The sequence below is a fragment of the Cervus elaphus genome, chromosome 5 (assembly GCF_910594005.1).
Source record: "Cervus elaphus chromosome 5, mCerEla1.1, whole genome shotgun sequence".
NCBI lineage: Eukaryota > Metazoa > Chordata > Mammalia > Artiodactyla > Cervidae > Cervus > Cervus elaphus.
Window position 1 is genome coordinate 103,657,702 of NC_057819.1, and position 27,181 is coordinate 103,684,882.

A 27,181-nucleotide genomic window follows, 5' to 3' on the forward strand; every position below is an offset into this window, starting at 1 on the left:
TGGGTTGCCATTTCCTTCTCTAGGGGATCTTCCCAACCCAGGGATCGAACCCATGTCTCTGGCATCTTCTGCATTGGCAGGCAGATTCTTTACCACTGTGCCACCTGGGAAGCCCATTTATATACATATATATGTAAACATATATAAATGTATTATTTATAAATATATGTGGTATATTAATTTATAATTATATATACATATATATGTATAATATATATAAGTAGTGCTCAGTCATATCTGACTCTTTGCAACTCCATGGACTGTAGCCTGCCAGACTTCTCTGCCCATGGGATTTTCCAGGCAAGAATACTGGAGTGGGTTGCCATTTCCTGCTCCAGGGGATCTTCCTGACCCAAGGATCAAACCCATGTCTCTAGTGCCTCCTGTGTTGGTAGGTGAATTCTTTACCACTAGCGCCATGAGGGAAGCATATAAGTTATATATAATATGTATTATTTATAAATACTTTTATATTTGTACATATATTTATACATATAATAAATATATACTTATAAGTAATACATTTGTATATGTTTACATATATGTCTGTATACAATACATTCATATTATATGTGTATTTTTCTCTGTGTTTTTGGTCTCATTCTGCTGTACTTGTTTATTTATTTTCTGGCTACAGGAGTGGGAGTTGTCACACTGTCTGTGGGGTGGCTGCCTCTGGAGCTGTTAGGGCAGATGAAACCCGCAGTCTGTTAGACCTGGCGGGGAAATGTCCTTCCTCTCTGCTTCCCTGTAGGTAGCCTGAGAGCAATGATTTTCTGCTGTTTTTTGAAAAGCAGCCAGACTATATATAGAGCTCTACCGGAAGTGGGCCCTGAGCAGTGAAGTAGGCACAGTTGAGTTGTGCTTTCCCATCCCCTCCTCACTGTCTTCCACAGTCAGGTCTTATTCGGAAGGTATTTTAGGGATTGCCAGGATCTCTAAACTTTTTAAAAAGCCATGATGATATAGAGGTCACGGAAGTGGGTTCTGAGCTCAGGCTGGGTTCATTATCTGCCTCTCCAAGCTTTGTGACCTTGGGCTGGTTCTCTGCACTCACTAACCCTCCATTTCCCCATCAATAAAATGATGTTATTAATAGTCCCCACCTCAGGGGTTGTTAGGAAAGTTAAACGAATGTCAAGTTTTAACATACTGCTCAGTCAGCTCCAACTTTTTGTGACCCCATGGACTGTAGCCCATGAGGCTCCTCTGTCCATGGGATTCTCCAGGCAAGAAAACTGGAGTGGGTTGCCATTTCCTCTTCCAGGGGATCTTCCCAACCCAGGGATCAAACCTGGGTCTCCCACATTGCAGATGGATTCTTTACCATCTCAGCCATCAGGGAAGCACTTAGTGGGAACTTAATAAATATCTGTTTGTTTTGGTGGTGGTGGTGTGTTTTTCTTTTTTTTAATGAATTAAGACTATACATGTGATTATGCATTCCTGCATTTTCTACATCTCTCTGTGCCTTCTGCAGACTTTGAGATTTACTTTCTGTAATTTGTATTCTGAAAATAACCTGTCATTAGAAGTATAATGACGATACTCTTTTCAAGCAAATCTTCCCCCACTTCTTGCCAGACTTAAAAAAAAGCTTGCCTCACTTCTCCGAACCTCCTTGCCCTACTGCTAATTAGAGGCAAAGCCATTTCTCCAGAATCCTATGGAGACCTCTGTCCCCACTTCCTGCTTCTTTTCCTGGAAGCTTGTTCTTATGCAGGCACCTGGTTAAGTCCTCCCTGAGGGAGCCCCGCAGTGACTAAGGATCTCTAGCAGAGGATAGTGACTTAAGCCACCGAAGGATGGGGTGTTTCGTCGTGGTATTTTAGGCATCGCTTCCTCAGCATTTTGAAAGTGTAAGGAATGAACTGCCTTGAAATATCAAACATCAGCTCAGGTGAAACTCAGGAGCTTAATGAAACGTGAATCCAGACCCCATCAGAAAAGGAAAGTTTATCCTTTTGAGAAGCCAGCATCGGCTGGAGCATGGAAGGAGGAAGAGGAGTAAGTCTTCCGCCAAGTCTGTAGTAAGCCTTTGGCTGTATTAGCCCACAGCGTGTGGGCACAGGCATCTCATGAATGGAAGGTTCTGAGCACGTCTGCTATTGTAAAAACACTGGGGTCAGCCAGATAGAGGAAGCGTGTATACAGCAGCTGTATCTTACCCCCTCTCTTTTCCTGCCTTGCCCTCTGCTAGTTGTGATGGGGCTGTGGAATCCCCCAAACAGAGCCCCCTCCCTCGCCACCACTCTGGTGCCCAGAAGGCAGGAGAGTCCTTCTGGACTAGGCGAGTCCGTGTGGCACTGCCTGGGGTGTAACTGTTTCAGCGGGAATCCTGCAAGTGTGCAAGGATTCCTTTCACAGCTCTAGCATCAGGTCAGATAAAGCAGCCCTCCAGGCCCCTTTCCCACAGTTGAAGCTCTCAGCCTGTGATATTGTGATTTGTAATAAAAATATTTGTAATAAGGAATTTAATATTTATAATAAGAAATTTAGTCTTGGTTTTCTTTCTGGCACAGAACTTCTAAAACCCTTGGAATTTACAAAATAATGAGAGCTGTAAAGGTGTCTTCTTACTGTTTAGCTTGTTGTGTGAATGAGGTGACTTTGGGATGGCACCTGAGGATGGGGCTGGTTGCCGGGGGGATCAACCCTGTGATCAGAGGGTTGGAACTTTCAGCCCCACCCCTGACCTTTGGGGAAGAGGAGTCTGAGGTAGTATTGATCATCACTGGCCAATGAGCTAATCAGTCTTGCCTGTGTAATGAAGTCTTCATAAAGACCCAAAAGGATGGAGTTGAGAGAGGCTCCCGGGTTGGTGAACAGGTGGAGGTTCTGGGTGGGGTAGGGAACTCAGAGTGTAGAGAAGCTCTTCATCCTTTCCTCACCTCTCCCATGCACTTCTTCCATCTGGCTGCTCCTGAGTTCCGTCCTTTTATGGTAAACTGATAATCTAGTGCAATTGGAAAGAAGGAGAAAGAGAAGAGATTGCATTACCAAGAATAGGAATTAAACAGGAAATATCACTGAGAATGCCTGGGTTGATCCCCACAAGCAGTTTCATGGTTGTGTATTCCTCCGATGATGGGAATTCTTGTTTCTTCCTCTCCTCCATCTCCTAATCTCTCACTTGCCTGCTAACCTCTCGGGCTCTCTTCGGTTCTTCCATCTGGGAAATGATGGGGTTGGGTGGACAGCATGTTCTTGTTCTTGACACATGAACACTTATTAAAGGTTTGCAGAATGGTCGTGCTTGCAGAATTGTTTTAAAGGTCACTGAGTCCAATTTCCTCACTTAACAGATGAGGGAACTCGGAGAAGCTGAGACTCTTCCCTGGAGAACCAATGGCTTAGCCAGAAGCCAGGACCCCTGCTTTCAGATCCCATTACACCTTGTTTCTGAAACTCCTTGACCTAGTTAAGTGAATTCACTCTTGTCACGCACAGGTATTTTCCCCGAAAATTTGTAAGATTTAATGTCATTCACTGAGCCAACTCAAAATATTTGCATCTCAACCTGAGAACTGACATAACATTTACATGTCTTCTTCTACTAAGTGTATTTGCTTAAAAGAGAATTATTATATTATGCCAGTTTCTTCCCATTTTACCTCTCAATGGCAGTCATTTTAGTACCAAAGAAGTAGATGGTTCTAGAATCTTCTCAAAGATATCTCTATGACCAAGACCAAGAAAGCTGGAGATAACGTGAATCCTTGAAAACTATGGAGATTTTTCATTAAAATATAAATCCTTGGATAACCAGCAAGGACGTATAGTATAGCACATGAAACTCTACTCAATGTTATGTGGCAACATGGATGGGAAGGGACTTTGGGGGAAAATGGATACATGTATATGTATGGCTGAGTCCCATTGCTATTCACCTGAAACTATCACAACATTGTTAATTGGCTGTACCCCAATACAAAATAAAAAGTTTAAAGTTTGAAATAAAATATATATATATAAATCCCGGAGGATTCTAGAGAGAATCCTGTCTGAGTCCAGGTCCCTTATTTGTTATGTGGACTAGCATGGTGAACCATGGTGACCATTCTGGTTATCTAGGAATGTGGTATAACAAACCAGCCCCACTCTAGTAGTCTACAATAACCATGGCGTGGCGTGGCTCAACTCATATGAAGCTGTGAGCCATGAGTCCTTCATTGGAAAGACTGTCGCTGAAGCTCCAATTCTCTGGCCACCTGATGTGAAGAGCCGACTCATTGGAAAAGACCCTAATGCTTGGAAGATTGAGGGCAAAAGGAGAAGGGGGCAGCAGAGGATGAGGTGGTTAGACAGTATCACCGACCTAATGAGTTGGAGCAAACTCCAGGGGACAGTGGAGGACAGAGGAGCCTGGCGTGCTGCAGTCCTTGGGGTCACAAAGAGTCGGACACGACTTAGGGACCGAACAAAGTAACAGTGACGTTTTCTTCATGAATCTGCTCTTGGGCAAGGCTCAGAGGGGTCAGCTCACTTCTGTTGCACTCGATGTCAGCTGTGGTGGTTCAGATGCTGAGGCCTGCTCACCTGTCCGGTGAGCTTGGAAAAGTGCCCCCCCTCGAACACACACACACCAACCCCTAACCTTGAGAGCATCACTGGAGCCCTTGTCTGCGCAGCTCACAGCATCAGCCTGGACCATGGTCTGCCTGGCTTCACTTGTGGCTGCATCTCTATCTGGGACCGTTCACAGTGTGGCTTGGGAAGGACCCCAGAAGAGAGGCCACAGGCCCCAATATCAGCATTTTGTCTGGATGGGCACACTTTTGGAATACCACTGATCATGGAAAAATAACATCTTACTGGTCCCTCTAAGCCCTGCCTGACCAGCACTGCCAAGAGCAGGAGGCCAGAGGAGTGTAAACCCACGTTTGTGGCCCCGGTCCCCTCCCTGTAGTGAATAGTGTCCAAATTCCTACCTGCTGGACCTTGGGGCCGGCCCCCCTGTATAAAATCTGCCAGTCACACCAGAGCTGGGCACCAGGGTATTCTGTCATTTTCAGTGTCACAGACTGGCCCCTCGGAGAGCTGTACTTCCAAGCCACTTTCCGTTGGACTGGATCACAGGTTTATTTTTAAAACTGTGCCCAAACCATAGACCAGAAAAAGACCTTGGCAAGTCATTGAGTCCAGGCTTTAACTTCAGAGAGAATCACACTTAAAGTCCACCCCAGAGAACCTTTCTGCAATGACAGGTATCCTGGAAATTGCCCCCACGGACAGCTCGGAATCTGTTCATCCTGAGCCGATCAATCCCTTCATGTTCAGGAAGCACATCAGGTCTTGTTCTGAATGTCACCAGACCCTGGTCTCTGACAAACACAGACCCCAACCGTGAGCAGAGGAGAGCATGAGAGTCATGCAGGGTTTGTGACTCTCTTCTGCAGCCCTGTGATCATGTTGTAATCCATCCTTAAAACCATGAAGGTCCACGGCACTCAGAGTTCAGTGACCACGACGGGGTGGAGGTAGAAAGATGCAGAATGGGCTCCTGTGGGGTCTGCCGGGGCGGCTAAACCAAGTGGTATCGCCAGGGCATTTAACAGTGGAAGTTTATTTTCCTCCTAATTTCAGAGGCTGCTAAGTCACTTCAGTCATGTCCGACTCTGTGCGACCCCATTCCTGGGATTCTCCAGGCAAGAACACTGGAGTGGGTTGCCATTTCCTTCTCCAATGCATAAAAGTGAAAAGCGAAAGTGAAGTCGCTCAGTCATGTCTGACTCTTCACGACCCCATGGACTGCAGCCTACCAGGTTCCTCCATCCATGGGATTTTCCAGGCAAGAGTACTGGAGTGGAGTGCCATTGCCTTCTCTGAGGCTAGAAACCCCCAAATCACGGTATCCATGGGGTTGGTTCCTTCTGAGGCCCCTCTCCCTGGCTTGCAGACAGCCGTCTGCTCCGTGCGTCCTCACGCAGTCATCCCGTATGCAGATCAGCAGCATTAATCACACTCACAGTTTTGTGCTACCATTGCCACCATCCATCCTTCCACGGAAGTCCTCATCTAGCAAAACTAAAACTCTGCATCCCTGAAACAGTAACTCCCCAGTAATCCCTGGTAACCACCTTTGCAATACATTTTACAACACTTACACTGTTCGCTGTAGAAGAATTAGAATATTTAACACGAGGGAGGAAGACAGGGCTCACAACACCTTGACATACACCTTAGCATGTTCCTTTTGCCTCTGAGTCGGGGCTTCCTTGGTGGCTCAGTGGTGAAGGATCCACCTGCCAGTGCAGGAGATACATGTCTGCTCCCTGGGTCACGAAGATCCACTGGAGAAGGAAATGGCAACCCACTCCAGTATTCTTGCCTGGGAAATCCTATGGACGGAGGAGCCTGGCGGGCTCCAGTCAGGGCAAGGTGTCAGACATGACTTAGTGACTAAACAACATCATCCATATATGTATATATATATGTGTGTGTGTGTGTGTGTGTTTTACTGCATGTACTGTTTTATAGCTTCTCCTTGCTTAATATATCAATACCTTTGCATGTCAAATATGTCATCATTTTTAATACTTACCTGAAAGTCCATCCATTTAAACAATTCCTTTTCATTTTGGGGGGTAAGTCTTTGGATTTTTCCCCAGTATATCCATGTTCCAACGGGCCAGAGACAAAAGATTAAGTATAAACGTAGACCTCTGTTCAGCAATGCTCTGATAACTTTCTTACAGTTCAGTCTTTGTCTACATCCTCAGTTATTTCTTTGGGAAGGGATCCTCCTTTTAAGTTACGTGGAGAAACATTTCCTCTATGTTCAGGCTTTTAAAAGATATTGCTTATGACTGAGACGTTTTGCCATGCACCTGAAACTAGCGTATCATTGTTAATCAGCTGTGTTAGTGCGTTGGTTGCTCAGCTGTGTCTGACTCTGTGACCCCAGATTGCCTTCAATGAAGATCGAACCATTTCGTGTTTCCAACAGCTGTGGGTCAACACACCTACGTTCCCGGACTCAGGTACCCTTGTCCCTTAAAAACTAAAATAATAGGTGGATGTGCCTTCAAAAAATTAAGTTGTAGAGAAGGACTTATCACGAAAAGGTACCAGCCCTGTTACTCTGATCCCATGCCCAGGCCTGCTCTCTGAAGACAGTTCATTTTTTTTTTAAAATAACTTCTATTTTTGGCTGTGCTGGGTCTTGGTTGGTGCGTGCAAGCTTTCTCTAATTGAGAACATCTAAATGAGAACGTCGTGGTGGCTTCTCTTGTTGAGGAGCACAGACTCTAGGCACAGACTTCCATAGTTGTGGCGCAAGGGCTTAGTCACCCCGCAGCATGTGGGATCTTCCCAGACCAGGGATTGAACCCTGCATTGCTGGGAGGATTCTTAACCACTGAGGCATCAGGGAAGGCCATGCAGACAGCTATGGCTTCTGTATTTGATTCCTGGGTAACTTGTCCCCACATCTGTAAATAATATGCTTGTACTGTTGGTTCTTTCTCATACACGCGCACACACACAGTTTCCTTCCTATTGGGGAGATGAGGTTTTGATTCTATGAAACGACCTGCCTCCTCCTGCATTATCATTTTTGAAGTTGTTTTAACAAACAGCATTTAACTTATTTTTAAATCTCTCTGCAGGTGCCACAAGTACAGTTTCTCTTGTATGGCTTTAGTGAACCTGATTCACCTCTCTTTCTCAGCTCTTTTGTTCTCCCTCTTTTTCCTTTCTTTCCCTTCTTTCCTTCCTCTTTTTCTCTTTTTCACATCTCAAAGACTGATAAAATTTACATTCATTCTCTCCTGTAATCCCCATAACTACATACTCTATGCTTTGATCATGGGTTGATTCTAAAAGTCAAGTCAATTAAATACTTCTTTTGTAGCTACTTAAATATTGTTCATTGCAGAGCCCAGTAACATGTCAATAATATTTCATGCTGTGTGGTTCCAACATAAAGATATCTACTCAGATCACGGAGACTTTGCCGAGTACCAAGGTTAAATGCATACTATTCTATTATGTTCTACAAATGAGTTGATCATGCATCACTTTACTTCAATTCATATTTTTTTTTAATTCATATTTGAATCCTGTCTTTCTTGGGCACTTTTCCTACAATTTCTTTGGGATTATCTTGTTTCTTCTTATTGGGAGAATTGTATGCCTTCACACCTTCCAACTTACTCATTCCATCTATTATCTTGTTTGCGCTCTTCATCTTCGAGGCCACTGAGTTATGACTTGGATTTACTGCTCACCAAGCTTCCTGAGGGTCTGACATCCTGGGATTTCCTCTTGCCTGTCTCAGGTTTATTTCTATCATTTCTTGCTGGATTGAAGTTTTATCCTTATTTTTTTCCTGGAGTGCATCCTTAAGGAGTTTTCTCAGAAAGAGAGGTAACCTCCTTTTCTATTTCTAAAAATGATTTTATTTTGCCTCTGTTCTTGACTGATAAGTTACCATAATAAAAAATTTTTTAGATTGAGATGGATTTTCACTCAGAACTTTGGAATTGGTCTGTGGTAGTCTATCATCAGTTATTTCTGATAAATTCTGCTGATGGTCTGATTGTTACAACTTGATAGCTTCCTCTTCTGTGACAGCCTTTTAAGATCTCTTTGTTTTATTGTGTCCTTCACAGTCCAGGCACTAGCAATTTGAGGTCTTTGGTGTCTCTTTCGCTCTAGGAATCTTCCTCTCTCTCTCTCTTTCTCTCTCACTAAATTCCCATCATTTTCCCCTGGGAACTCCTATAGGGCTTACTTCCAGAAATCTCTCTGGTGTTCTAATTGTTCTTATTTTCGTAGCTTTCTATGTTTTTAATAGGTATCTTTTTCTTCTTGAAGGTCTCAGAAGAAACTAGTTAATAAAGTGTTTTCTTTCTCAATTTAAGCGTTGTCTGTGCCTTGTTTTGAAAATACAGCTTTGTCCTGGCGTTAGAATAACTTGGCCACGTGTGTCTCCCCTTATTCCCAAGAGGTGATTTTCTTCTCATTACCCTACTTCTCTTTATTTAGTTGCCTTTTCTTGGTGCAAAGGGAATGCCTTTCGTGGCTGCTCTGCCACTTTGGACTGTCTCCCTTGTTTCTGTCTGGCAAATCCCACCCAACCCTCAGTACCTGCTGATGCTACCTCCTCTGGAAGCCTTTCTCAGTAATTCTCACACCACCCACCCCCCACATGTATTCATGTTCAGACTGGTAGTTAATGAAGATTCTCAGTGAAAAATTAATAATTGCTGTACTGATTTTAAGATGGGACTATGGGCAGTTTCAGGAATACCAAATAATTGTACTTTTAATCAGAATAAGATAAGCTATAGGATGAGACCCTCTGCAACCAGTATGTTGAGCTGAGTTGTACTGAGCTTAGTAATAGAAAAATCCACTTAGAATGGCTTTGAAAAGAGTTGATTTCTCTCAAAAATATGTCCAAGTGTAAATGGTGGGTGGAGTTCTATCAGTGATTCAGTCATGTCAAGCCAGCATCTCTGCAGTTCTGACAATTCTCCACAATTACAAAATAGCTGCTACCCCTCCTGCCATCATGTCTGTATTTAAAGCAGGAAGAGGAGAAAGAGCTTGACAGCGGTGTCCTCTTCGTTCTTAGCAGGAAAGTAGAACTTTTCCAGATGACTCTGAAGCATCCTTCTGCTTTTGTCTTAAGGCCGAGAACCAGGACACATGGGTATTCCTAATTTCAGGAGAAACTGGGACGGTTTTGGCCTCCCACCTTCTTTGGTGAGAGAGAGCAAAGCAGCAGAGGTGGGGATGGGCTTTAGGAGAGAGCCAGTTAGCAGAGTCTACCAAAATGAGCAAGTCTGAGTAGGGAAAGCCGCTGTGCCCGATTGTATCAAAGATGTCACTACATTTTAATGAGCGTTTATAGAGCACGTGCTGTGTCTATGTGCTTTGCTGGTGCTGGGCATGATAGGAGTCCCAGGGGCGCTTGTTTGGTGAACAAGGGAAGGTTGGATGTGCCTGCAGCATAGAGTGTGTGAGGCAGGCAGGGTTGGAGGGGATCGGTATGAAGAGCGGGAGATGCCTGGGCGTGGAAGACGGGGGCCGTTTGGGGACCTTGAGGAGATAAATTTGTTGACTCAGCAGGATTTTCTAGAGGAGAAGCAGGGCAACAGAGGATGAGATGGTTGAATGGCATTACTGACTCAATGGACCTGAGTTTGAGCAAACTCTGGGAAATTGTGCAGGATAGGGAAGCCTGGCGTGCTGCAGTTCGTGGGGTCACAGAGAGTCAGATACAACTTAGTGACTAACAGTATAATACACCAAAGCATAGTCCTGGACCCACAGTATCAACATTAATTTCAAACTTGTTAGAAATGCCAGTTCTCCAGTCCCAACCAGACCTACTGAGTCAGAACTTCTGGGAGTGAGCTCCAGCAGTCTGCTTTAAGAAGCCCTCCAGGAGGAGGGAGTCAAGATGGTGTAGGAGGACGTGGACGTGGAGTACATTTCTCTCCGTGGGTGCATCAAGAATACATCTGCAGATACAGTTCTCAAAGAACACCAGCTGAATGCTAGCAGGAGTAATGCTGATACTGTGGGTCCAGGACTATGCTTTGGTGTATTAGTACTGTTAGTCAGGAAGTCGTATCTGACTCTTTGCAACACCATGGACTGCAGCCCACCAGGCTCCTCTGCCCATTGGGTTTTCCAGGCAAGAATACTGGAGTGGGTAGCCATTCCCTTCTCCAAGGGATCTTCCTCACCCAGGGACTGAACCCAGGTCTCCTGCATTGTTGGCAGATTCTTTACCATCTGAACCACCAGGGACTTCATATTATACTAAGATGATGACTTAATTTAGAGTTGACTTAATTTTTTTTAAAAATTGGAGATAATAACATCTTCTGCCTTTAAAAAAGAAAGTGATTGACTGTATTCACTATATTTTCTGTATACTTCATGATTGGGCATTTGAAGTCTCATTGTCTCAGGAGAGACTGCCCCTCCCAGGCCTGGCTGATCCCTGGAGAGAGCAGACAGTTTGCCTGCAAGCACACCTTTGATAGGCAAACAACCAGTCACGAATCCATACATCCACTCACCTGTTCTCAGGCTCCTGTGGTCTGGACACTATTCTCCTACTGCTGAATCACCGCAGGTTCAGGTACTGGACTGTTAGGGACTCCCCATAGCCCAATGCGTGTGTGCTCCATTGTGACCGACTCCTTGTGACCCCATGGACGGTAGCCCACCAGGCTCCTCTGCTCATGGGACTTTTCAGGCAAGAATGGGTTGCCATTTCCTCCTCCAGGGAATCTTTCCCGCTGAGCCACCAGGGAAACCCTGTAATGAGACTGTCTCGGCTTTAAAGGCAGCTTCGCTCTGTGACTTCTGTAATGACAGCTGAGAATGATTGCTTGGCTCTCTATCCACTAAATGTCTTTCTGTGATGAGGCTGGAACTCCAAGGCAGCTTGTCAGGTAAGATCTCCAGCATGTCCATAGTGAATGTTTCCTTCTCTGTCATACTCCGCACTCAGGGTGTGGCGGCAACCTGGTGTTATGTGAACTATATTTTTATAGATTTGGGAAATGACGAGTTGGCTAAGCCATTTAATTTCCTACAGGATGTCTCAGAGCCTTTAATGCTTTAATAAGACTCTGTTAATGGATAATATAACCTTCAGGGTTTCCTAGGATTTTTTCCACAGAGCCCTTTTCTTCCGAGTGTCTAATAACTATTTTTCCATGGAACACATTCTGTGACCTGACAAGCTCATTTATGACACTGGCGACAGGCAGGATTTTTGTGGGTGGTGGTGATTATTCTCCTAAGCCCCTAAGGAAAACAGTGCACCATTTTTAGATCCGTTTGCCGAAGGCTCTGTTTTACATTAGTCTCTTGGTGTAAAAAATAAAAATACACGACTTGTACTCAGGTGTCACCTACAGAGTGCCTATCACTCTGTAGAATGACACTCTCTGAAAACGGTAGTGTTCATTGTCTTAGTAGTGAACTCTTATGATTACAAAGATGAGACCAAAATTACCAGGCTTCCTAAAATTAGCATCACCTTTTAGCCCACCACCTTGCTTGGGTCAGTCTTGAGTGCTCTGTTGAAGTGCTTCTTGTGTAATGGAGGAAGTCTCCAGCGAGTGGACAGTTGGGCTAAGCGACCTCCAATCAATTCAATATTGATCAGTCTTCCCAGGTCAGCAAAACATTCTAGGAGTTTCTTAAATCCTTTTGCTTTCCAAATAAGTGTATGTATGACCCCACACTTTAAGAGCAAAATTTGTCTCCCGCACAAGATCCTTTTCTTTTAAAGGAGTTTGTTGCCGCCTTATCAATTATGTAGTTACATTGTTTTGATTGGTTATTTTATTTTATGTGCAGTTGAACTGTGAGTAATTAGCTAGCAATCAAGATGCCCTAAAACTCAGCTCTTTCTTTTAAAGAAAAAGTAGTAATATCTTTAAAGAAAATGTTTATAATGTCACAGTTTATGTATATTGCATATATTATATATATATTATATATAAAATATATGTATATATGAAGTGAAGTAAAGTGAAAGTCACTGTCACATCCGACTCTTTGCGACCCCATGGACTGTAGCCTGCCAGGCTTTGCTGTCCATGGGATTCTCCAGGCAAGAATGCTGGAGTGGGTTGCCATTCCCTTTTCCAGTATATGTATATAAACTTGCATAAATGAGTCCTATAATCCCAGAAGACGAAAAATAAAAATTAGCCATTAGATTCCCTATATTCTGGCTTAAATATATGTGTGTGTGTGTCACTATATATGTATATGTATATAAATCATTTATGCAAGGAACCATTTATGCAAGTTTATGCTTAATACTTGGTGCTTATTTTTTATATTATCTATTGTTTCGAACATAGATTACCTGTATTTTCATATGTATATTCTGAAACATGTTAAAGCTATGAATGTACTATACAAATTGAGAACCAGAACACTAACAGTTATGTTGGAGCTACCTGTTTATCCTATTCAAATCCCACCCCCCTTCTTTTTCTAGAGATAACCACCATTTGAAATGCATCATTTTTCATTTTATTACATGTGTATTCATACTACAACAATATGTCGTTTAGTAGTTTTTAGCTTTGAGCCTTATGAAAATCATATCAAAGTAGTCTTTTGTTTTTCCTCAATCACTGTGCTTATTAAATTCATCAATGTTGTTTTGGGTAAATTTTATTTAACTATTTTTATTAGTGTATTAACATATGGTATGACATTATGTAAATATATGCCATTTTTTTAATTCTCTTATTGATGACCTTTTCCCCCTAATTTTTTGTTTAACCAAAAAAGAAGAAAAATCTGCTGAACGTTTTGAAAATGTCTCCTGATAAATGCCCAGGGGTTTCTCTCGGACAACGTTTTTAAAATGCAGAGTCCCAACCCATAGTTGGTATGACAGAAATGGTATGGACATAACAGAAGCAGAAGATATTAAGAAGAGGTGGCAAGAATACACAGAAGAACTGTACAAAAAAGATCTTCATGACGCAGACAATCTTGATGGTGTGATCACTAACCTAGAGACAGACATCCTGGAATGCGAAGTCAAGTGGGCATTAGGAAGCATCACTACAAACAAAGCTAGTGGAGGTGATGGAATTCCAGTTGAGCTATTTGAAATCCTAAAAGATGATACTGTGAAAATGCTGCACTCAATATGCCAGCAAATTTGGAAAACTCAGCAGTGGCCACGGAACTGGAAAAGGTCAGTTTTCATTCCAGTCCCTAAGAAAGGCAATACCAAAGAATGCTCAAACTACCACACAATTGCACTCATCTCACATGCTAGCAAAGTAATGCTCAAAATTCTCTGAGCTAGGCTTCAGCAGTGCGTGAACCTTGAACTTCCTGATGTTCAAGCTGGATTTAGAAAAGGCAGAGGAACCAGAGATCAAATTGCCACCATCTGTTGGATCATCGAAAGGCAAGAGAGTTCCAGAAAGACATCTACTTCTGCTTTATTGACTATGCCAAAACCTTTGACTGTGTGGATCACCACAAACTGTGGAAAATTCTTCAAGAGATGGGAATACCAGACCACCTGACCTGCCTCCTGAGAAATCTATATGCAGGTCAGGAAGCAACAGTTAGAACTGGACATGGAACAACAGACTGGTTCCAAATCGGGAAAGAAGTATATCAAGGCTGTATATTGTCACCCTGCTTATTTAACTTATATGCAGAGTACATCATGTGAAATGCTGGACTGGAGGAAGCACAAGCTGGCATCAAGATTGCCCGGAGAAATATCAATAACCTCGGATATTCAGATGGCACCACACTTAATGGCAGAAAACGAAGAAGAATTAAAGAGCCTCTTGATGAAGGTGAAAAAGGAGAGTGAACAAGTTGGCTTAAAACTCAACATTCAGAAAACTAAGATCATGGAATCTGGTCCCAACACTTCCTGGCAAATAGATGGGGAAACAGTGGAAACAGTGACAGACTTTATTTTTGGTGGCTCCAAAATCACTGCAGATGGTGACTGCAGCCATGATATTAAAAGACGCTTGCTCCTTGGAAGAAAGGTTACAACCAACCTAGAAAGCTTATTAAAAACCAGAGACAACTTATTATTAAATAATAATCTGGCTTATTAAAAACTAGGACCTTAGCCAACAAAGGTCCATCTAGTCAAAGATATGATTTTTCCAGTAGTCATGTATGAATGTGAGAGTTGGATTATAAAGAAATCTGAGCACTGAAGAATTGATGCTTTTGAAGTGTGGTGTTGGAGAAGACTCTTGAGAGTCCCTTGGACAGCAAGGAGATCCAACCAGTCCATCCTAAAGGAAATCAGTCCTGAGCACTCATTGGAAGGACTGATGCTGAAGCTGAAACTCCAGTACTTTGGCCACCAGATGCAAAGAACTGACTCATTTGAAAAGATCCTGATGCTGGGAAAGATTGAAGGCAGGAGAAGGGTACGACCGAGGATGAGATGGTTGGACGGCATCACTGACGCAATGGACGTGAGTTTGAGTAAGCTCTGAGAGTTGGTGATGGACAAGGAGGCCTGGTGTGCTGCAATCCATGGGATTGCAAAGAGTCGGACACGACTGAGCGACTGAACTGAATTGAACCCATTAGTGATAGTGAAATTAATACAGTGAACACAGTAGAAAATATTAGAAAATATTTTAGCAGAACAATGCTTACTAAAATATTATTGTAATAGGCATTGTTCTGTTAAAAGATGTTTCATTTGAGTACCAGATAAGGACACGTGGCCTTTTTTTACTGAGCATAATGTCTTTAAACACCTATCCATATGGTCACTTGTATCAATAGATCCTCCCTACTTATTGTTGAGTGTTTGTTCTTGTTCACTTGCTAAGTTGTGTCTGACTCTTTGCAACCCCGTAAGCTGCAGGACACCATCCTTCCTTATCCTTCACTATCTCCTGGAGTTTGCTCAAATACATGTCCATTGAGTTGATGATGCTATCTAACCATCTCATCCTTTGCTGCCCTCTTCTCCTTTTGCCATCAACCTTTCCCACTAGGCTTCCCTTATATCTCAGTTGGTGAAGAATCTGCCTGCAATGCAGGAGACCCTGGTTCAGTTTCTGGGTTGGGAAGATCCGCTGGAGAAGGGATAGGCTACCCACTCCAGTATTCTTGGGCTTCCCTGGTGTCTCAGCTGGTAAAGAATCCGCCTGCAATGCGGGAGACCTGGGTTTCATCCCTGGGTTGGGCAGATCCCCTGGAGAAGGGAAAGGCTACCCACTCCAGTATTCTGGGCCTGGAGAATTCCATGGACTGTATCGTCCATGGGGTTGCAAAGAGTTGGACACAGCTGAGAGACTTTCACTCACTTTTCCCGGCATTGGGGTCTTTTCCATTGAGTTGTCTCTTCACATCAGGTGACCAAAGTATTGGAGCTTCATCATCAGTCCTTCCAATGATAATCAAAGTTGATTTCCTTTAAGATTGACTGAGTATTTTACAAATTGTTGAGTGTATTCTGTTATTAATCCACTCACCCGAGGAAGTACATTTAGGATGTTTGCTTGTTACACGTAAAGTGTCTATGAACATTTATGAGGGTTTTTTAGGGGGGAACATAAATTTCATTTCTATAGAGTGGGATTTCTGGGTCATGTGGCAAGTGTATGTTCAAGTTCATAAAAAACTACTAAGCTGTTTTCCCTAGTGACTGTTCTGCCTTCCACTGCCCCACCCTCAGCTGTGTGTAAGGATTCCAGTTGTTCCACATCTTCTCCAAAACTTGATATAGTCAGGGTTTTGCATTTTTTGTTGTCATTTTGTTATATTAACTGTGTTATCTTATTTGGGTATTAATTTCTATTTTCCTAGTGGATACTGACGTTGAACAATTTTTCTTGTGCTTATTTGCCATTTATTCATCTTCTTTGGTAAAGTTTCTGTTCCAATATTCTATAAAGCAATTATCCTTCAACTAAAAATTAAATTTTAAAAAGTCTCTGTTTGGATATTTTTGCCCATTTTGTAACAGGATTTTTTTTTTTTACTGTTGAATTTGAGAGTTCTGCATATATTCTCGATACAGTTCTTTTATGTGAACTACAAATATTTAAATATTTCTTCTTTCAGTGGATTGTCTTTTCATTTTTTAGACATGCCTTTCACAGAGAAGAAGCTTTTAATTTAAATGAAGTCTAATGTATCCTTTTTTTTCTTTTATGGATCATGCTTTTGGTATTTCTGAGAACTCATTGCCTAACCCTAAGGTCAAAGATATTTTCTCATGTTTTCTTCAAAAGTTTTATAGTCTCTTGTTTTGTATTTAGGTCTGTGAACCTTTATGAATTTTTATATATGATGTGATATATAGGACAAAGTTCATATTTTTTATATGAATGTCCGATTGTACCAGCATAGTTTGTTAAAAAGACTTTTCTTCCTCTTTACATCTTTGTCAGAAATCAGTTGCTTATATCTCTCTAGGTCCATTTTCCTTATTCTGTCCCATTGATCTGTTTTTCTGTCCTTTCACTACCGTATTCTTTTGATTACTTAGTTTTATAGTAAGTCTTAAAATGAGTACTGCAAATTTATTCTTTCTAAAAATTGTTTTGTATATTCTACTTCCTTTGCAGTTTTGTATCGATTTTAGATTGTTTGTATCTACAACAGATCCTTTTGGAATTTTGATTGGGATTGTATTTAATCACAACTAATTTTGTGAATATTGATATCTTTATTATGTTGAGTGTTCCAGTCCACAAACACAGTATTTCTCCCTTGATGTAGATTTTTTATTTCTTTCATAAGTATTTTATAGTTTTCGACATGTACTTTCTGTGCCTATATATTTATAAATTTATACCTAAGTATTTTATTTTTCAAAGCAGTTGTTAATAGTATTTTATTTTTAATCCTAATATATATTCATTGCTGGTATATAGAAAAAAATGTTTTTTTTTGTTTGTTTACTTTATGTCCTGTAACCTTGCTGAATTCATTGGCTCTAGGAATTTTTTTTTTTTTCTTGGTAGATTCCTTGGTATTTTCTACATAAACAAACATGTCATCTGCAAATAGGGACATTTTAATTTGTTCCTTTCATATCTGTATGTTTTTTATTTCTTTTATTGCCCTAAGTAAAACTTCTAGCACTATATTGAGTGAGTGTTGAATACAAACTTGGATCAAGGCATCTATATCATGAGGAATACTGGTTTATAGTTAGTTTTGTTTGTTTGTTTGTTTGTTTTTTACTGTTTTTTTTTTTTTTTGTCTGGTTTTGGTATCAGAGGAATACTAGCTTCATAAAATCAATTGGGAAGTATTTCCTCCTCTTTTGTATTCTGGAAGAGCTTTTGTAGAATCAGTGCTAATTCTTCTTTAAATATTTGGTAAAGTTCTCTTGTGAAGTCTCTGGATCTGAATTTTTTTTTTCAAAGATTTTTAATAGTACAGGTTTAATTTCTTAATAGTTACAGGGCTATTTAGATAATTTTTTTCATATTGAGTGTATTGTAATTTGTTTTTAAGTACATTAGTCCATTTCATATAACTTGTCAAATTTACATGTATGTGTTTAATTGTTCAAAGACATCCTTTTGAAATCTACAGAATTTTGTAGTGATATTTTCCTGTTTCATTCCTATTCTGTCTTCTCTTTCTTCCTGCTTTCGGTTGTGCTAGAGGTTTTTTCAGCTGTATTCTCAAAGAACCAGCTCTTTGTTTCTTGGTTTTCTCTGTTACTATTTTGTTTCAGACTTCTTTATTTCCGCCCTTTATGATTTCATTCCTTCTGCTTGCTCTGGGCTTATTTTTGGTCTTCTTTTATAAGTTGTTGCATCAGGGGTTGCTCATTTGAAAATGTTTCTCTTTTCTAACGTATGATTTTAGTGCTATAAAATTTCCTCCCAGTACTGCTTTGGCTGTGTCTGCCATTTTGATATATTGCATTTTCATTTTTATTCAGTTCGTTCGTTTTTTTCCTTTGAGACTTTCTCTGTTCCAGGAATTATTTAGAAGCATTCTGTTTAGCGTCTGAGTGTTTGGATCCTTTCTTCTTATCCTTCTGTTAGTGATAGCAGAATATACTGTATATGATTTCAGTTCTTTCAGACTAATAATGTTATGAGCCCAGATGTTGTGTATCTTGGTATATGTACTGGAAAAGAATATTCTGCTAATGTTGGTTGGAGTGTTAGTGTTCTTATATAAATGTCAAATTCTTTTGTGGCGGTTGTGGTTTAGTCTCTAAGTTGTGTCCAACTCTTGTGACCTATGGACTGTAGCCTGCCAGACTCCTCTGTCCATGGGATTTTCCAGGCAAGTATACTGGAGTGAAAGACAAGTGAAAGTCGCTCAGTCTTGTCTGACTCTTTGTGACCCCATGGACTATACAGTCCGTGGAATTCTCCAGGCCAGAACACTGGAGTGGGTAGCCTTTCCCTCCTCCCCAACCCAGGGATTGAACCCAGGTCTCCTGCATTGCAGGCGGGAACCACAAGGGAATCCCAAGAATACTGGAGTGGGGAGCCTGTCCCTTCTCCAGCAGATCTTCCAGACCCAGGGATCGAACCAGGGTCTCCTGCATCGCAGGCGGATTCTTTACCAACTGAGCTTTCAGGGGAGCCCACACTGGAGTGGCTTGCCGTTTCCTTCTCCAGGGGATCTTCCCAACTCAGGGATCGAACTGGGTCTCTGGCACTACAGACAGATTCTTTGCTGGCTGAGCTACCGGGGAAGCCCCTGGGATTGTGTTCATATATACTCTTGCTGATTTTTTTTTTTTTCTAGCTGGTCTGTCAGCTGTTGAGAGAAGAAATATTGAAGTCTCTACATGCATTTGTACTTTCCTTCTCATATTTTGCAGCTTTGTAGTTTAGTGCATACACATTCAAGATGCCACATCTTCTTATGGATTGATACTTTTATCACTATACTCTCCTCTATATTTCTGGTCGTTTTCTTTATTCTGAATCTACTTTATCTGTATTAATACCGCCACTTTTGCTTTCTTTTGATCAATGTTTGCATGATATCTTTTCCTGTCCTTTTTACCTTCAGTCTACCCATATCATATTTGAAGTGAGATTCTTGTGGCCCACATGATTTCTTTCAGTCCACTCTTGTCATTCTGTCTTTTAATTGGCATATTTATTAGGCTATTTGCATTTAATATAAATATGAATATGTTAAGACTTAAGCCTGCCGTTTAATTTTTTGTATTATGTCTATTTTTTTTTTTAAATTGCTTTGTGTTCTTTTTCTTTCTTTTCTGTGGATTACTTTATATTTTGATTTTTTTGAGTATGCCTCTTTGTGCTTTGCTCCAGGAAGATTTGCATTTTCCTCTAATGCTGAGACAGGGATTGCTTACAGGTTGGGACACTCCAGCCAGCATCCAGGTTCTTTCCCCGAAAGTGTTAGCCTCTGGTTTCAGCTCTTCATGTTCTGGGGCGGGGGGAGGTGCCTCATACTAGTGGCCAGATCTAAGTGGTGACATTTGCATTTGTTACCAGGACTCAACTCAACGCTTTCTCTGTCTTTGCTGTTGATCAATCTCTGTCATGTTTGCTTGTTTGGGGGACACCAAGGGGAACGGGTCAGGGAACCTACCTAATTCTATTAATTGAAAAAAGAATACCTGGAGGCAGAAAAGGTGTGTTTGTTGTGCTTCATCTAGGTTTCCACACAGTAGCGGGAGACCCCTCAGAGCCTATGTTTTTGCTGGAAATGCTGGTTACTTGATGTTCCTTGTCAATCCCGGTACTGCCTACATTTTCTCTTGTTAGAAATCGTTGCTGTTGGTGCAAGCTAGTATATCCAGGAGGGAGAGACAACAAGGTCCTACTGTGTAGCACAAGAAACTGTGTTCAGTATCCTGTAATAAACCACAAATGGAGAAGACTAAGAAAGAATGTATAGATGTAACACTGAATCACTCGATAAGTGGAGAGGGTGGGGAGTAACTGTGAGACCATATTCCTAGTTTTTGTTTTTTAACTGATGTGTGTCTCCATTTTCCCTTTAGGGCCGAGAAGACTGAAGTTCTGAGCGAAGACCTCCTTCAGGTAAGATTGTCACTGGCCCGTAACTTGTAGATGGCAAAGACGTCTTCCCTTTTACAGCCAAGCCCTTCCCGATGTTGTTCAGACTCTCCACTGCTCCTCTCCCAGTCCCTTTAGAGATGCACCTTTTCCTGTTTACAATAGCACCCTGCATGGTACACAGCAGTCTCAGTGGGACTTTTCAGGAGACACATGAAGGCATTTCACCACACGGTTAGCAGAGTGTCTCAAAGTCTGTGATCCCCTCCTTTTCTCTCCTGCATTGGACATTGTCTCTGCAGAACAGGGGTCAATCTTGTCCCTGGATTATCCAGACCCACTACCCCACTTCTGACCTCCCCTCACCCGGGGGCCCCGCCCCCTGCTCTGTCCGCAGGTAGAGAAGCGGCTGGAGCTGGTGAAGCAGGTCTCCCACAGCACACACAAGAAGCTCACGGCATGTCTGCAGGGCCAGCAAGGGGCCGAGGCTGACAAGCGCTCCGTAAGTGCCCTCCCGGCCCCGGGGGAGGTGGAATTTGCCTGCTGACCGCCCGGCCAGTGTTTGAGAATCGTACCTCTGCCGGAAGCACCCCCACGCTCACTAAGATGTGGTCCCCATCCTTGTCCTCCCCAGACTGGGGCAGCCCCCGAGGAGAGCAGGACGGGCTTAGATCCCACTTCTGAGGAGGCTGCCACCTTTCCTTACCCCTGCTGCTCATCTACAGATTCCATTTGCCTCCATTGTATCTTAAGATCACATGGAAAAAAATTACACTGTGGTTTTGGGGGTTACAAGGGACCTATAAAGACTCTTATGAAGACCATTTTTGTTGCAATGATGCAGTAAAGATAACGTGATGCATAACAGGGCTCCAGGGTCTCTGTCTAGAACCTGCACTAGTGCTGAAGGCATTGCTTCATGCAGCTCCATTGGACAGTCCTTGGGGTGGATGATCCTGAAGGTTCACTTCCCTCTTGACCCCCACCTCCCCCAAATCCAACAGAGATGAAAAGATACTCTTTTTAAAAAAAAAATATTAATTTATTTTTTGTTTGCCTACTGTGCCTAGTCACTCTTTGAGGCCTCATGGACTATCACCTGCCAGACTCCTCTGTCCATGGGGTTTCCCAGGCAAGAATACTGGGTTGCCATTTCCTACTCCAGGGGATCTTCCCAACCCAGGAATCTAACCTGCATTTCCTGCATCTCCTGCACTGGCAGACAGGTTCTTTACCTCTGAGCCACCGGGAAGCCCCCCAAAAAGATATTCTTAAGCGTTCACTTGGCTTTGTTCCAGAGGAGGGTCAGTCTAGGGGGTTTCTTTCCTCCTTGAGTTGACGATCAGTGTGTCTGGTGTCTGTCTGATTTTCTCTGACCGGGAATTCTTGTTGACGTCTCTTCCTGGTGGTCACCCTGAGCCCCTCAGGGCTCTGTTGACTTCGCCTCTCTTGGTTATCCTGATGCGTCCTCCCAGCTCACACTGCAGGGCCAGACCGCTCTGCTTGCTCCATCGATCATTCCATTTTCTCCTCCCAGCCCTGGTTTCTTCTTTCTTAACTTTCCCAGCAGGAACCACTGATGAGTAGTAGAAATAAAATGTTTACCGCTTTGCAGAGTGTCTGTGGAAGTAATTCGATGTGTATTGGGGATTTCAGCGAGGGGCGCCTGACAGTCGTCCCCCTTGTCAACCACCCCTCTGTTCTCTGTGTCCACAAGTCTGCTTTTGTTTCCTAGATGGGTTCATTTGTGTCCTCTTTTAGATTCCACATTTAAGTGATAGCATATGGTATTTGTCTTCCCCTGTCTGGCTTCACTTAGAGTGATAAACTCTAGGTCTATCCATGGTGCTGCAGATGTCATTATTTTCCTGTTTTATGGCTGCTTGGTATTCCTTTGTATATATGAACCACGTCTTTATCCATCATCTGTTGATGGACTTTTAGATTGCATCCATGTCCTGGCTACTGCAGCTTAGCCAGGCCAGCAACATCTTACTGTTTGATTCTCAGCTCAGAGGCCACCTTCTCGGTGCAGCTTCTGTCACCATCTGATGTGTTTGCTCCCTCCCCCAGTCACACCCCCCGATTCCACGTTCTTCCTAGCACGTGTTATTCTCTAAAATCGCTGTGCTCCTTCATCTTCTCCTGTGTCCGTTCCCAGTCCTGGTATGTGAGCTCCACTGGAGCAGGGATCTTATCTTCCCATCACGGCTGCATCCTTAATGCCTCTAATGGGGCCTGCCACGTGAAGGCAGTGCTAAAAATAGATGTGTCATGACTGGATGGCCCGTGAGTATTTTAGGCACAGGACCTGCCCAACACCATCAAGCCAATTTGAATCTTTCCTATTCTTTTCTTTCAAAATCTTTATTTAATTTGATACACTATTGCTTCTGTTTTATGTTTTGGTTTTTTGGCTCCAAGGCATGTGGGATCTTAGTTCCCTGATCAAGGATCAAACCTACATGCCCTGCATTGGAAGGTGGATTCTTAACCACTGGACCACCAGGGAAGTCCCAAATCTTTGCTATTCTTCACAGAAGCAATTTAGGTTGATGGTTCTGAGTTCAAGTGCTGGGATGTGACTCTCTGAGCTTGAAGCCCAGCTCTGCTGTTTCCAAATTTTGCCTGACAGAGAGCAAGTTGGTTACCTCTATATATAAGCCTTGGTTTCTTCACTTGGAAAATGGTAGTACAGTGAATCCCTACCTAGTAGGGTTGTTTGAGAATTCCGTGAGATCATTCATGTAAATGCTTAGCACAGTGCTTGACCTAACTACATAGTAAAGAAACAGAAACTGCTGTTATTATGGCCCTGTTGTTGGTCCGGAATCTCCCCTGAGAACTGCTGAGCCCCAGGGAACAAGTATGCCTGGATTAGAGAATAGTAGACAGCAATTCTCAGAGATGGGGCTGTGTGTGAGTGTGTGTGCGTATGTTTGGGAAGCAGGGTGGATATTAGAATGAGACTTTTTGTCTCTGAGTCATCCTACAAACTGTGCTGCTTCTTCCCAAGATAATTTTGGAGAGAACAATCATCTCAGACAAGTCAGATCGACTGCTTGCAAACCCTGGAACATTCTGTGTCCCCTTCTTTAACTCTTAAGCATCTCTTGGCACTCCAGAATCAGGAGGAGGTATATTCTAACAGCTTCCCTTTGACCTGGAAAGCCACTGGTCAGGGTGAAGCTTGCTAAGATCTCTTACATGGGCACTAATGGTCCCTGGTGGCTCAGACGGTAAAGATTCCGCCTACAATGCAGGAGACAAAAGAGATGCAGTTTTGATCCCTGGGTCAGGAAGATCTCCTGGAGAAGAAATTGACAACCCTCTCTAGTATTCTTGCCTGGAGAATTCCACGGACAGAGGAGCCTGGTGGGCTACAGTTCATGGGGTCACAAAGAGTTGGACACAACTGAGCGACTAACCCAGTAGTCCCTGGAATAGTGTGTGGTTCTTTCAGCCTGGATCTTCGTCAGCCAGAGAATGGTGGCTTTTCTAGACACGTGGGCAGTTGGATCCTTCAAAGTCTCAATATCTTTCTAAGTGAAGTGAGGGTGAGCAGAGGGTGGGGAAGAGAGCAAGTAATATCTCAGGAACAGGTAGGCATTAGGGTAAATTAATCAGCATGGTGCCCTGTGTCTACTGAGCCCTTAGCTTTTCCTTTTGTCTTAGAAAATGTCTTTAGGAATAGAAGTGATTTGGAGTCTGTTGTGAGTTGTAGTCCATTAACTTCTTCTATTCACCTGCCTTTGGTTATAGATTGTCACTGTCTCATTTTTGACATGAAGGTATAACCCATTTCTTCCTTTTTTTTCTTTTGGTAGCTTCCTTTTAATTTCTTGATTCTTTTCTTCTCTTGTTTCTGGACTCTTACAGCATCTATACAAGCAAAATCTCACTAATTGTGGTTTTACCCCTTTAACCCTGATGCCCTTGAAGTCCATGTGCTCACAAGGCCCTCAGTGTCTCCTCCACAGCACATCCTTTCTTAGGAGCATCACTCGGTCCACAGGCACAGACCCTGTCTTGTGACCATTACACCATCAGTACAGGACTTGTTTAAAAGTTGTCATCATCATTCAATGATCTGTGTAGCCATTAAAAGAAAAAAAAAAAAAACAGGATGAGACAGTTCTGTCTATGTCTTGATAGGAAATGACATGAACGATATCTCTATGTGAAAAGGAAAATTGAACTGTAGGGTTGGGTATATCGTGTGCTGACAGTGTGAGGGGAAAAATGTGTCCATTAAAAATGGACACACACTCCCATACATAATTGGATCTTCTTAGAATAATTATGGAAGGAGACACAGAAAACTGATCACTGTCATGATTTCTGGAGTCAGGAACCAAGTGGCTGAGGGTTAAGGATGGAAGAAGACTTTCTGCTTTTCTTTCTTTTCTATTTTAACCATTTTAGACATTTCTCTAAAATGTGCTTTAAGTAACTTCTTTTGAACGGTGGCGGGGGAGGGGGGAGCAGATTCTCTCCAAAGATATTGTTCCTGTGCCTTTAATTAAATCTCTGGAAACTTGGACCCAATAGCTTTGTAGGACAGCTAGAAAGTGGTGTTTAAGTTTGGATGTATTAGTTCTTGGTTGCCTGGTCTCATTTTTACCCAGAAGAATGTCTCATTTTATGTGAAATGGTGGGGTAGCAGGATTATTCCTCAAGTGAAAGGCGTCTAACCGGGAAGTGGTACCCGGGTAGGTAGGCACCCCATTCATGGAAGTTAGACGTCCTCTCTGAGGGCAGGGAGGCGACTGTGGCTTGCACCCATCCAGGGTATCCTGGGTTTTCCTGGGCTGGAGAGCAATAATCTCTCAGGTGTCCTGGTCTCTCCTCCTCCTGGAGCCCCAGGAACTCCATCCCATTCTTGGGGTTGACCTGTCTCCTGCGATTTTTCCCTGGAGATACCTGGAGCCTGCCGCTCTCCTGGGGATGTTCAAACCAGATTCCTAAAAATCCACCTTCATCTTGGTTCCTCTCTCACATCATCCAGTTTCGTGTTTCAGGACTGAGTTATTTTTAACAGATCATGTTGTTCTTTAACAAGCCCCCAGTGGTCCCCAGGTCCCCTAGAATCCAACTCCAGTGCCTGCCTCTGGTTGATGAGGACCTGCACAGGCTAGCCTCCACCTCCTTCCTGACTGCTCCCCCTTCGCTCACGTAGCTCCAGTCATGCTGGTCTGGGGATGGATGCTGAGCGGGCCAGGTAGCCCACCTCTGGACCTTTGCACCTGCCATTCCTCTGCCTGGCATGTTCTGTCCCAGGTCATCTGGAGGCTTGGCTGACTTTCTCTCTCTTCAGGGTGCTTCCTAAAGGTACCCTTTCTGGGGGGAGGGTCTTTTCTCATCATCGCTCCCTCGCCACAGCTGCCCACTCCACCTGTTGTCCTGCTTTCTGTTGCCAGCACAGCACTTGCAACTCTCGAAACAGCCTCCTTCATAGTGTCTGTGTTTAGTATTTGTCTCCCGGCCCTGGGATGTAAGCTCCGTGAAAGCAGCGTCTGGTCTCAGTCATCACAGCTGTGGTACCCAGGTAGGCAGGCACCCCGTTCACTCTGGGGAGGAAGTAAGTGACAGCTGAGGGTCTCTGGGTCCTGGGGCAAAGGCTGTGGGATGGGAGGGGGTCTGTGTGGCCGTGTGGACTGGAAGATCTAAGGAGATCCGGTGGTTGTCACCTTGTTGTTCTCAGCATGTGCTGGATGGTTTAGGCTCAGGAAGGACAGGGCTTGTCCACACTTAGTAAGGAGGCAAGATGTATCATTCTGTAATCATAGATCATTCTGCCTTTCTGCCTCCCTCCTCCTCTCTCTCCCTCACTTCCCACATAACATAAAACTTACCATTTTAACTATTTTAAGGAGTACAATTCAGTGACATTTAGTGCAGGGACAGTATTGTGCAGCTACCGCCATAATCTACTTCCAGAGCATTTCCGTCTCCCAAAAGGAAACCCCTTAGTCATCAATTAATCCCCCTCCGCCGCAGCTCTTCAGTTCAGTTCAGTAGCTCCGACTGAAGAGTCGTGTCCGACTCTTTGCAACCTCATGAACTGCAGCACGCCAGGCCTCCCTGTCCATCACCAACTCCCAGAGTTTACTCAAACTCATGTCCATTGAGTCGGTGATGCCATCCAACCATCTCATCCTCTGTTGTCCCCTTCTCCTCCTACTTTCAATCTCTCCCAGTATCAGGGTCTTTTCAAATGAGTCAGTTCTTCACATCAAGTGGCCAAAGTATTGGAGCTTCCCCCTCATCTCTTAACCACAAATCTAGCTCCTGTCCCTATGGATTTGTTTATTCTGGAGATCTCATATAAAGAGAATCATACATCATGTGCCCATTTTGTCTGGCGATGCCTTCAGGGTTCATCCACATTGTAGCCTGTGTCAGGACTTCATTCTCTTTTTACGGCTGTGTAGTAGTTCCTTTGCGTGGATAGACTGCATTGTGTTTCTTTACTCACCCGTTGATGGACATTGGTGCTGTTTCTACCTTTTGGCTATTGTGCATTGGGCCGCTCTTCACATCATGCATGTTTTTATTCAGCCATCTGTCTCAGAGTATTTTGGGTACATACCCAAGAGTGGAATTGCCGGGCCATATGGTAATTTTGTTTAACTTATTGAAATACTGCCAAACTTTTCCCCAGTGCTGGACTGTTTTACATCTCTTCA

The 27,181-nt window shown here is 43.1% G+C and overlaps 1 protein-coding gene across 4 annotated transcripts in view; it reads left to right on the plus strand.

Annotated features, from left to right (window-relative positions):
• Window positions 1-27,181, plus strand: part of ARHGAP44 (Rho GTPase activating protein 44) — a 119,677-nt gene that overhangs the window by 49,696 nt on the left and 42,800 nt on the right. For all 4 annotated transcript variants that reach the window (XM_043903887.1, XM_043903888.1, XM_043903889.1 and 1 more), the window contains exons 2-3: window positions 20,477-20,516; window positions 20,890-20,994. In XM_043903887.1, coding sequence (XP_043759822.1) covers window positions 20,477-20,516; window positions 20,890-20,994 — 145 coding nt within the window. The remainder of the gene's footprint in view (window positions 1-20,476; window positions 20,517-20,889; window positions 20,995-27,181) is intronic.